A 13088-nucleotide genomic window follows, 5' to 3' on the forward strand; every position below is an offset into this window, starting at 1 on the left:
CTTTTTAAAAAAACCTAACTTGGAGACTGAATCCTCCATATAACTCTCTCTCAATGGCCTATCACTGCCTGTTTCAGAGAACCGCACATTTGCCAGGCAAAAACGTGTTCTGTCGTTTCTTCTTGACAGAACCTGAAAATGGTTTTGTCCGCCAATCACATTAGCTGTAGATGCAGCTTACAATGCCACTGGAGACCCACTACAGCTTTCACTGTCTTTCTGTCTTAGCTTATCAGGTCTGCCGTAAATTTTGGCCAATATTCTACTATGAATATTATATATTATATATATCCGCCTGTCTCTGCCCTAGTGAATTTCTCCATCACTCTAGAGATTTGATGGCCACCCATCGCTTTGTAGCCATTCCCGTGACTGCTTTTGCAACGCCGCAGAATGTTTCTGAGCGTATGTTGATGAGCCTTGTTTGGCAATTTCATGTGCCTTTTCGTTACCCATGTGACCCTAGTGCCCTACCCAGTAATGTAATAAATTGAAGATTTTGTGCAGGATACATAAAATAGCATAAACCAAGCACAATAAGCCTTAAGCTTGATTTTCATGCGTCCGTTATCCGTTGATACGATGGTGCGACGGCGCTCTGATTGGTCATAGCGTTTTTACGCCACTTCTTATCTTTAAATTTTTTACTCCAGGCCCGTAAACGGAGAAAGTTCGTACGATAACGGACGTTTTGACACTTTTTTGACAAATCTAATCTAACCTTAATGAAAATATAATAGTACAAGAGCTAGCAACGTCGGGAAAACGAGAATTTTAAGAAATCTGGTTATTTAATATATCTTTTGCCATGCTGTCCTGACCAAAGTGCGGACCGTCTGGCTGCCGGTAGACTACTGCGGTTCACTACTGCGCATTACATCTGTACAGGGTAACCCATTTCTTTCGATTTAGAGATATAATGATGGGATTTTCGCATTACCTTGCTACTTTTTTATGAAACTAAATATGCTACATATAGGTTTGTCCTAGCCTCCTTAGTTCCTGAAATACAGGGCGAATTTGTGATGCGCAGTGAGAAAGAATAGATTTTGAATACAGATACGATGCGCGGTAGTGAACGCAACGTCTACCGGTAGTCAGACGGTTCACACTCTGTTCAGGAGGGCATAGCAAAAGATATATTAAAGAACCAGCTAAAAAAGCTTCTGTATAGAGAATTTTATTTTTAAAATTCTCTCCCGAGAAGTGTAACTTTTAAAGTTGCTAAAAAAAATAAAAAAAATAAAAATATATAGCTCTTAGACTATAAGTAAAACAGCAAAATCGTTATGGAAATGAAAATATAAAATGACACCAATCACAAGCAAATAGTATATCCGATGAACGGAGGAGGGAAATGCAATAAATTTAAAAACTGCGTAATTTTCCAACCAATCGAAGTTTTTAAATTAAACCAATAGCATTAATATCGTATCATCGTACCGTCGGACAACGGATGCATGAAAATTAAGCTTAAATGCTAGAGTGCTGTGCTAAGAGAGAAATTTGACGTAAAAAAAATTAAATAACATTTTACTTCTTAATAACTGTTTATAGCTTACCAAAATTCTTAGGCATTTGACTCTTTGAGGTCCTGTAGTCGTGCAAGCTGGTGCGGTTCCAGTTCATCGGGAATACTAGCGCGACCCCCCACCACCTGCTTGGGCGTGTCCTGGTCGGCGGAAGATGGCGGAGGGGCGTGGCTTACAGAATTTTCTGCAGTGCTGGGACCAGTGGTTTCGCCTTCAATAAGACGAAATAAAAATATAAAGATCAGTTTGTATGTGCGTTCAAAATAATTTCTTAATAACTTTAAAATCATCATGGTTTATGAGGTAACAAGGTATTCAAATTTAATTCAATTCTTAGATTTTATAAATGAATGGTAGTTTTTAAAATAAACGATATGTTACTTCAAGTCAGTTAACTGACTTTTGAAACACTGTATATAATTACCTAATCTTAATTGTAAAATAATAAGCATAAAAATGTAAAATATACCTAATGGATACGTCATGCGTCGTTCCGCCACTCCAGTCATATTTAAGTACGATATGTCATTTTTGAAATAAACCAATAAAATTCCATAAAATCAACGATAGACGACGCTTGACGGATGCATGTCAACCCAATAGTATAAGCAAGAAAATTTAAATAAAGTTGTACTGTATTTAAATGTATCTGTTACAGTAAAAGTCGGAAATCAGTGATTGTTACATTACACTAGTAACAATTACTAGTAAAAGCTCACATTCACTGATTTGCTAATACTACGCCAGTAAAAGTTCAACAGCTATTTTTGAAACCAACTTCTACTAGTGAATGCTAGTATTCCCTGTAGAATAGCAGTGAATTTAAAAAATTTAGTTGCGCGGTTGCCACATGTAGTAAAAAAGGATAAATAAGGATAAGTAGAATAATAGGTAATATAAGGATAACATTAAATTGGGTTAAACATTGGCAACATTGACAGACATCTGGCATAAATTCGCTTTGTTTTTTGTGGTTATGTATAATTGTTTTATTATCGTTGTAAAAAGTGCTGTACGGTATTTTCCCTAAATGAAAGAAATTTTCGGTCAAAAATTAAAGCAAAATAGACTCCCGCGAAAATGTAATAGTGCATTCAATTTTTTTTTCATTTCTAGAATATAATGGAATTGTAATAGAAAAAGTTATGCATTATAGTGACTATAGACTTATTAAAAGTTTTTATGTGCTTGAAGTGGCGAGTTTGAAAAAAATAATGGCTTCCGTTAAAGGTGGAAGGAGGGGGGGGGATAAATTTCTTTAAAATACGACATTCACTGGTCCAGTGCGTAATTGTTACCTAGCATTTCCTAGTGAATGTTAAGAATCGCTGAATTTCCGACTTTCACTGTAACATATCTAATACGTACCATCACTACCTGTACTACTACTAACAATAAACTGGCCAGAACCAGAATCCGCAGTCGGTTCCGGTTCCTCTATTTCTTCTACCTCTACATCAAAGTCTCTATTCGTAACAATGTCTTCCTTTTTAGATACCTCGCTAGGTTCTTCCACGATAGGTTCCGAGTCTACGTTATCACTTTTGCTCCGTTCGCACCGTTTCTCGCCGTTGCATTTCGTGTTTACCGCGCCCTGGTAACCCTGGTTCCTCCCCGCCAACTCCTCCTCCTCCTCCTCCTCGTACGCCTCTTCGTCTTCCTCGACGATGACGTCGTTCTGGTGGTTGACGACCGGCGAGGCCTCGTCCTCGGGAGGCGGAAACGGATGCTCCGGCTCCTCCATCATGGGCGTGGCAGCGGTGATGACGATCTGAGCCACGCCCAGTCCGAAATCGTCCCCTCCCTCCGTTCTATCGGCGGGCGGTTCGACGGTGGCGCCCGTCTGTGGAAAATGAGGCGCTGTTATATGTTGGCGGAAGAATTCGTTAGGGAAGACTGTTAAAGACGTTAAAGGAAGAGTGTGAAAAGAAGAGGACTTTAGAGTAGTTAAGAGTTTAGACATACCTCGTCGCTTATTTCTAAGCTGGGGACTCCGATCGCTACAGGCAAGACATTGAAGAAAACAAGAATTAATATTTTCTTTTTTTATGAATGTGTATCAGGACGTCTATCGTGCTACCTAAGCAATAGGGATATGGGGATGCCAAATATAATATTCCAAAGTATCGATATGTTATAGAAGTATGTCTCAGAAGTTCAGACGTTTATATCGACATTATTCTGAGTATTGATTTTTTATCGAGTTTTTTACAGGATCGATCTTATAAGCTTGGTGCTTTCTCCGCCGGTGCTGCAACCATCGGAAAATATCGTAAACAACTAGTAGATACAAATACATAGGTTTAAATAGCTAATATAATAGATAATTTTTTGATTATGTAACGAGCACTTTGTTTACTCACTTGTTTCGTCGAACTGCTTGAATATTGAATCCACTTTTGCTTTTGATCAAATCGGTGTGAAGAACTATGAACCTATAAAATGTTGTTTCGGGATAGTCGAATATTCGGGAAAGTTGAGTTATTGAATGTTATTGCACCTAACAACGCCCTAATTACGTACTACTTTACGCCTTTACATTTTTTAGTCAATTTTATTAACATTTAAAATTGTCACAACCATAACACGACGCCTAGTTCTAATTCTTTTTCACTTATTTTTTTACTACCCGAAACAGCGTTACATTACACAAAACTCGTATAGTAAACGCCACGAATGTTTGAGAGTGGTTCATCGGTCGCTACCATGTGAACTAATCTGTTCAAGGTCACATAAAATTCCAGTGCCGTGGTGTTTCTTCAAGTCATATAATAATCAATATATAATATGTTGTAATTTGTTGTTTTAACTGTCAAAGTCTTGTCAAAACCTTTGAATAAGAAGACTAAGGAAGGAGCATAATGCGATGCATGTATTCATGCATGGTGGGCGGAAAAAGGACTCTAGGGTGGGGATCCTTGACAGTTCTGTTTGACGATTGATTTGACACATTTGAATTTGATTTGAAATTTTGTGGATTTGTCAGTCTTTACGGAGCTTATTTTATGTTATTTATTATTTATTCTACTACTGATAGTTGTATAAAGGTAGTAAATGTAGATGGAAATTGTGGCAGAACTTAAATTAACAGTGACACTATCGCGATTTATCGAAAAAGATTCTAAAATAGTTCGTTGTGTAGCGTGCGGTAGATCTCAGCAAAAATCGAGTGAAATAATGGAACAACTTTTTGGTAGTAAGTGACTATATAATATACACATACGTGTAGTAAACCGATCATTTATGAAATTCACTTAAATTAACTAATTATAAATTTTCTCTTGCATCTTTGCTTTTATTTACTACTTGTCAAAGATTAGATGTCAAAGAATTTAGGTACGTCAATTTGACTTACCTGCTTCAGTAGCGTATCGGATGTTTATGGTTATAAATAATTATTATAACTTATCTATTTTTATTAGAATTTTATATTTTTATAACAATTTTAATAACTACCAACATTTATTCACAACGTAAAATAAAAAAAAATATTGAGGCTACCTCACGTCTACCCTACATTATAGTTTTACATTTTTTAAATAAAATTAGAACGGCACTGATAAACCGGAATTTAAGAGGGCCATATTTAAGGCCCATCGCGGTGGATCTAAGATTTTTGATATGCTCCTTCCTTAGTCTTCTTATTCAAAGGTCAAAACATATATTTGGTTATAAATATAAACTGGAATACCCCATTGGTCGCACTGCAAGCACACCAATGGACTGACGCACAAAAACGAATCAATCAAAGAAACGCGATATAGTATCGTCTTTGTCAATTACGCTAACATTTTAGAATAAGTAGGAGGAGCGCAGGCAGATGATTAGACCGGGCCGTTAAAAACCTAAGTCTGCGGTAAAAATGTACGTTTTTACTTTGAATAAGAAGACTAAGGAAGGAGCATAATGCTATCCATGTATTCATGCATGGTGGGCGGAAAAAGCACTCTAAGGTGGGGATCCTTGACAGTTCTGCTTGACGATTCATTTGACACATTTGAATTTGATTTGAAATTTTGTGGATTTGTCAGTCTTTACGGAGCTTATTTTATGTTATTTATTATTTATTCTACTACTGATAGTTGTATAAAGGTAGTAAATCTAGATGGAAATTGTGGCAGAACTTAAATTAACAGTGACACTATCGCGATTTGTCGAAAAAGACTCTAAAATAGTTGGTTGTGTAGCGTGCGGTAGATCTCGGCAAAAATTGAGTGAAATAATGGAACAACTTTTCGCTAGTAAGTGACTATATAATATACATACGTGTAGTAAACCGATCATTTATGAAATTCACTTAAATTAACTAAATTATATATTTTTCTTTCATTTTAGCTTTTATTTATTACTTGTCAAAGATTAGACGTCAAAGAATTTAGATACGTTAATTTGACTTACCTGCTTCAGTAGCGTATCAGATGTTTGTGTTAATAAATACTTATAACTTATCTATTTTTATTAGAATTATATATTTTTATAACAATTTTAATAACTACCAACATTTATTCACAACGTAAAATAAAACAACAAATTATTGAGTCTACCACACGTCTACCCTACATCATAGTTTTACATTTTTAAATAAAATTAGGACGACACTGATAAACCGGAATTTAAGTCGGCCATATTTGAGGCCCATCGCGGTGTACCTAAGATTTTTGATATGCTCCTTCCTTAGTCTTCTTATTCAAATATACTTAAATATTACTACAAAACTACGATTTCAATATTATTTTAATGCGATCAACCTGACGACCGGCGGCGCGGGCGGCATGAAATAGGTACCCGATAATTTCTGATTTTTGCCGTTGAAGCGTTGGTGGTCGGAATTTGTTGAAATCAACTGAAATGCACCAAGCCTATGGGAAATGATCTTCACCTTACACATTATCGATTTTATTGGAAGTATCGTGCATCCCTAATGCTTCTAGAGGTTATATATACGTACTTGGTATCGTTGGAACATCATCGCCTTGAAATTGGGTTCCGTATTGTTCGTGTTGGTCCCGAGTTAATGCCATAGAAAAATTATTTCCCGACCCTTCTACTTCGGTACCTTTCTTTTCTTCTTTACTTTCTGGAGGGGGTGTAACTTCTTCTGTTTTGAGAACAGGGGCCGGTTCTTGAGGAACATCACTCTAAATAAATTAAATATTAGTATTTTTGACACAGCCATGGCATATCTCGGAAAATATGACACACGAAAAAATACCCTATATAGAAAATTGAAGCCCAGAAAATTCTCTACAAAATTGTCTAAATACATTTTTTTCAAAAGTCTAAACTTTTAAGAGTTACAGGGTGATGACAAAATTAAACTTATTATTATTTATTAAAATGACAAAATTAACACTATTTCTCATATTGTATTTACGCATTTAAAATCCAATTAAAGTCTAAATTTAATCTTTAATATTAATAACGGTAATATTAAGGGGTCCTGATGTTATCTTGCAAGTCTTCATTGCATCTTGACTTTTTGTCTTCCATTGGAGAGCACTAGTGCACACACGACTTAACAGTAACTAAAAGTTAAAGATTAATGCATGCCCTGCGTGTGGTGTATTTTTTTACGGTAAAAACTCCCCCCCACACCTCGAGCTCATCGTCTATCTTCGGGGACTTTTAACACGTATCAACCCAAGTCTAGACCCAAAACATTTTAAGTTCCTTTAGGTTATATATTCTCAAGGTTAGTTATATAAAGGTTTAATAAATGTCTCATTGGTATCTTACAGTGTATTGATTTATATAAGTGTAGCGTTGGTTACTTATCACTAATAGTAACCCTGAAATGTTGTTTATCACTTTCCTTATAACACTATAGGTTCTTGTTACTAAAGGTTTCATAGTAAGGTTTTATAAAGGTGTTCACATCTATTTTATATAACTTCTGGTATTAGGTGTTATAAAGGTACTCAAGATATACACTATATAATTAAAGGTGTTATTGAGAACCATTATGTAACCAATAATACTACAAGTTATATAATTGTTCCCTCAAATCGTTTATTGCACCTTTCAAATGTTTGCATGCTTTATACAACTTGTAGTTACCGAATATCAAACCTAATGACATGACCTCAAATTTTTAATATAATCAAGACAAATAATATATTAGCAAGCAAGCAATTCGGTATTATAATGATTAATAAAAAAATAAACTGGATAAAACACAAAAATACATCTACGTTCAAAAGAAAGGTTCTTCAGAATTTAAAAAAAAAATAGGAATGATCCAAACCTCATTCAAACTACATCTACCAATATTGAAGGCCAACATGCAAATTTTCCATCCACAAGCAGAGATCAGGATCAACCTGAGATATTTCCAACAGAAAGTTACCAAAACGATCAGAAACGTGTGGTATGGACAACCCAAACTCATTTACGCAACCTTAAGTAACCAAATTTATATAATGGTGATGAGTATGTTATAGATCCTAAAGTAATATATAGCACTTTAAATATAATGGACGCCATTATTATTGATGTCTTCATTTTTATCTACAATGGGTATTTCTAAGATAACGTTAAAAACTGGTACAAAACTATATTTTGGCCAGTTTCCAGTTATTTCTATGTATTAAAAAAGTCGGATGTTGTGATGTTATGATTATATTAATAAATTTGACTTTCATTACAAAAATGTTACCACTTGTTTTATAAAAATCTATTAATGAATTCTGCTTTTGGGGCACATGTGTTTTTTGGAGGTAAAAGTGATTTTCACACAGTAAATTTAATATCGCATATGTATTTAGTACTCTGGCTAGGCACAATAGATTTTATTAAACCAGTAATTTCTATAAAGTCATTTGCATAACGCAAACGCTTTTGTAAGCTATGACAGGGATGGCATCATTTTGTCTCTTTTGTGTCTGGTCTGGATTATCTGCATAGGGACAATTTTTTATGTTAAAAAAGAGGCCAAATATTAAAGTAGTTAGTCAGAAAGAAACAAGTTTATTTTCAAAAACGCGCATGCTCGATATTTCTATAGAGGTCTGGGGACCTTCTTAACACCACTATATAACTATTATATACCCTTTTTCAATTTTATAGCGGTAGCTCGATTGGATATATAAAGGTGTTGAGAAAGTTTTCAGGACTTTGGTTTCACACCTTGAGTGTTAAGGGTTACCATAGGAACAGTTATAAAATGGCCCGTTTAGGGCATATAAGTGTTATATAATCGTTACCAATAACTCACGACAACCATTGTAGATGCGTTTAGGTTGTATAATATGGAGTTGGGAAGTTTTCTAACACACTTATAAAACAAAAATGCTTGGGTTTAGGTTGTATAATATAGTGTTGGGAAGTTTCCTAACACACTTATAAAAATATATAAATGCTTCTTGGGCTGAAACGCGTGTTCAGTGTTAAAAGTAAAGTGTTTTGATGTATTGTGGAGAATTAGTGCTTTATTTTGCTGTTGTGTCTCCAAAGGTTCTAGCTCCCAACTGTAATTATCATTTCTCTGTATCACTCAAGGTTTCTTATGATTATTAGTCTAGCCTATATTACTACAGCTATACTCCAGTATGTTTGTATTTTACACAAAACCGTTCTTCACTGGATGACTCTCTAAATTCTCCGTTTCTAGTATTTCTTGGCTGTCTGTATTATCTACCGACAAGACAGTTAAATCTATAAAGAATGTGACTTACTGTTTTTGCTCTTGTGCTGCAGAGCTTAGAACGGAGGTATCTATTTAGCAACTTGATTTTCTAGATGTGTGTTTTCATCGGTGCTATTTCAGCTGATTTATATTAAGAAGAAATAATTTTATTCTTCTTTTCATATATGGAAGACCAAAAAATTTGTTTCCGTGATTTTGATCTGGTACTTCTGCCCAGTCCAGTTAGTACTTCTATCTAATGAAGTCCACACGGCCGTGTTTTCTGTCAGTTTATTTGTCTCTCCTTCTACCCAAAAGTTCGTTAACTTTGTTTTTCTCTTACTTTGTAACTTTCGTTATACTTATCCCACAGCTCAGTGGAGTCTAGATTATAGTCTATCTAACGAACGAATATTGAGAATGACAGTTGTTAATCATTTAATTGTTAACACAATATGATATGAAAAAAGGCTTCAGCGATGGCTATGAAGTGAAGATCGCTGTCACTTTGTATGTAAAATTGTATGGGAAATGTCGTCGATGTTCATTTACAAGCAAACTTTTTTTCGATCAAACATATCCATGCTCCGTGTATACAATAAAAAGTTTTCTGGCTGCCACTATAATTCCACTTCTTCATTTCTATTTAGGATCCTTAGTTGTACAGGTCATATCTGTCACTGATTTAGCCTATTGCCCGTTCAAATTCAGCTTTACATTGTATACTCGTCGATACTGAAACAGAAAGTCAAGAAGTTTTGTTTTGGCTGGCAACATTGGCTCTATGACAAATTTCCTCGAGTCCGGCCAGTAAAAGCGGCAACAGCGGTGCCGTGTAATTGCCGGTAATTGTGGCTTTGATTAATCGACTTGCGACATCGACGGCGTGTATAAATCTCGAAGGCGAGGCCTAACTGGACGTAAAGGCGAGAAATTTTGCAATTTATTGGTTTCTGTACGGGTCGCGCGTTTTTTTCCTCATCGCTCGTATTAACCATATTAATGGGTTTTTATGTAGCTCGCGTGGAAGTCGTGACTCTAAATGATAGTACTCGGCCTGATCGATGTTTTTAAATGAATTTCCTAAAGCGAATTTATGCAATATTCAACCACTTGGGCAATTTGGAAGGTTCTCCTGATGCAGTCTGCGGGATGCGACTCTTATCTTAATTGAAATAACACCCTTTTCAACAATATAGCTATGATTTGCTTTATGGAATGCGAATTGGATTGTATTTAAATTATGTATAAAATCAGTTCTATGAAATTAATTTAAAGCTGGCCGTTTGTAATTTTTTTCATAAGAAGTGTCTTCAAGGATACATGGAAAAAATAAATTATAATAATCCCCGCAATAGTATAAAATACTGCTGCATTTTGCGTCTAAAATGGTACTAGGCATTACGTTGTAGCTTTTGTTTATATCAATTTGTAGATCTCCAAAATAGTTAAATATGCTTGATCTTATACGAAAATAACGAACAAGTAGTGTGGTGGTATTTGTGTAAGAGAATATTCAGATGATACTCTGAAATTTAAATGAAAATCATTTTTACAAATTGTATAGCTCTACTAACTTTTTTTGACACAATTTGCTGTTTCTAGGCACTATTGTAAACGAGTTGGGGAAGAATAATAACTTGGCTAATACAACAATTCTGTGTCATATGTTTACAAAAATATAAATACAATGTTGTAGTTTTTTCTTTTTATATGTTTTTTATCAGCGTTTTTAAAACAAATTATTTTCTGTGTCGTTTTCAATCCTCCACGATGAAGTTCTCCTAAATATAGTTCTGATGCTATGGGATAGTTACACCATCAAAGAATCTTGCCAATTATAAATATTAGGGTTATACAGCTGTTCCATGAGTCCAGAGTCCAATGATGAATAACAAACTCTAACACTGGGGGAGCTCGGAAAATTTCCCGAAATCAATTGACCGTTAATTTTCCTTCGGCTATCTGTTTTCGAACAATTTTCTGGAAATGAACTCCGGGAAATAGTGATCTTCAGAAAACAAGATATCTATAAATATCCACACTTGAGTTTACAGGGTGTTACTAATTCGGGGTACGAGCATTGGTATCTCGGTAACCGTAATAGATACGAATATGTATATGAAGTTGCGTGTTGACATGTTCACCAAGATGCCATTAAAAAAGTTTAAAAAATTTCAAGGCTTGCTGAGTTATTTATAAAAAAATTGGCGCCGGGAGGCACGTATAGCCGCCCATACTAAAATATGTTAATATCTCGAAAACTGCGACTTTGACTGATTTTGATGTTATTACAAATTTTGTTGCAAATATTATGCCTAATCTTAATTTGAAAACCGCGTTTCGCTAGCTACTGTAATTTTGGAGTTACGATTTTTTTAAATTTTTAACCCCCTCCCATACCCCCTAACCAACCCTCCACCCCCACCAAAAACTAATGGCCAGATTCTCGGGTGCCACAGTATTTTTGTGCCAAATTTGGTTAAAATCGGTTCAGCGGTTTTTGAGTTATCGTGTTACAGACGGCAGACGGACAGACAGACAGACAGACAGAGAGACACCATGAAAATATTTTGTATTTAGGTCATTTATGACCCAAATAACTCATTTTGAGTGAAATTAAAAAAACTTTTTTTTTGCCGATCTTAATAGCCTACCATACCTATATTGGTATGGTCGGCTAAAAATGGATTTTTTTTTAAATCAATTTTATTGATTTGGGAAACCGAATTGTTTCAAACCTGTAATAAAAAATGCAGGTCCGTATTTAAAAAAACATTAAGTTGTATATGTATCTCACAAATTACCAGCTGATTTGCAAATCTAAAAATAATATCAGATAGCCCTGATAAAGTGGCTATGAGAATTAATTTTTAGATTTTCTAAAAACTAACGACAGCAAAAAATAAAATTGATTTTCAAAAAAATACTTTTTTTTCTAAATAACCCGAATTACTTTGGGTATAATTGGGGACGGGCTATAGGATGACGGCCTCGACGTTTCGAAGCGATCGATACTTCTAAATGGACGAAATTATTAGGATTTTTCCTAATTATGGGTCGATTGGAACTAAACTCGGCACGTTGACAGAGGTACCCGAATGGAATCCTCAAACAGAGAGACGGGCAGACGCACAGTGTAACGAAAACTGAAATAGTGGGACATTGGCATTTTTCTTCAGTTATCACTATTCTTGCTGACATTTTTTGACAGAAATTAAATAATACGATTAGGAATTTTTGCTACAGGGCGAAAACAGTAAAAAAAGGCGTAATGGAAAGTCAAAAAAATAGGAAGTTTTATAAAAGGACTTTACAGGTATATTTTGTTATTTACGAAGAGTTTATAGCTCTTATGGACCAAAAACGTTATCAAATTACTGTCGAACAATGATTTATCTCCCGCTAATATGTCAAAACTCAATCAACATTCCTAAATATTCAAATAATCAGGGATAAATTAGATAAGACTGCAAAACTCAAAGAGAACGGCACAAGTGGCAAATATCTTTTAACAGTATTAAATAATATGATAATATGCGAAAAAACGTATTCATCTTCAACAAAGGAAACCATAATACACACCTCACAAAAAATTTCGCAACACTTATATTTTTCGTAGTATTTATTCTTGAAACGCTTCAAACATTTTTATGTGAAAAACTTAAATCTAAGGTCTGCCTGAGTTATGATATAATTTCCATTCCTTAACAAGTTGCCCGTAATGCAAATAACTTTTGATATTATTGTTAACCAAGAGAATTTAAGAATACTTTTTATTTTTATTTTTTTTTAATACCGGTTTTAAGATAGAGACTGAATAAAAGAATAAAAATATATCGGTGTAATTTTGTGTTTTCATTTCAAATATCTTTTCATAAAAACACACGAATGCCTACATCTGCAGATAAGAGTGAAAAACAAAAAACGTT

At 34.7% G+C, this 13088-nt stretch overlaps 1 protein-coding gene across 2 annotated transcripts; it reads right to left on the reverse strand.

Moving 5' to 3' along the window:
- Positions 1–1566: 1566 nt before the first annotated feature.
- On the reverse strand, positions 1567–6731 carry LOC115880717 (protein nervous wreck-like). 2 transcript variants are annotated; one of them, XM_030897995.1, is made up of 4 exons: positions 6481–6731; positions 3498–3532; positions 2901–3375; positions 1567–1743 (listed from the first exon to the last, which is right to left on the reverse strand). In XM_030897995.1, the coding sequence occupies exons 1-4, from the start codon at positions 6551–6553 to the stop codon at positions 1571–1573; spliced, it is 756 nt and encodes a 251-aa protein (XP_030753855.1). In that variant the 5' UTR covers positions 6554–6731; the 3' UTR covers positions 1567–1570. The 2 variants fall into 2 exon arrangements, with proteins under 2 accessions (XP_030753855.1, XP_030753856.1); XM_030897996.1 differs by lacking the exon at positions 3498–3532.
- Positions 6732–13088: the final 6357 nt, after the last annotated feature.

The sequence above is a fragment of the Sitophilus oryzae genome, unplaced genomic scaffold (genome assembly GCF_002938485.1).
Source record: "Sitophilus oryzae breed Bouriz unplaced genomic scaffold, Soryzae_2.0 scaffold_164_pilon_pilon, whole genome shotgun sequence".
NCBI lineage: Eukaryota > Metazoa > Arthropoda > Insecta > Coleoptera > Curculionidae > Sitophilus > Sitophilus oryzae.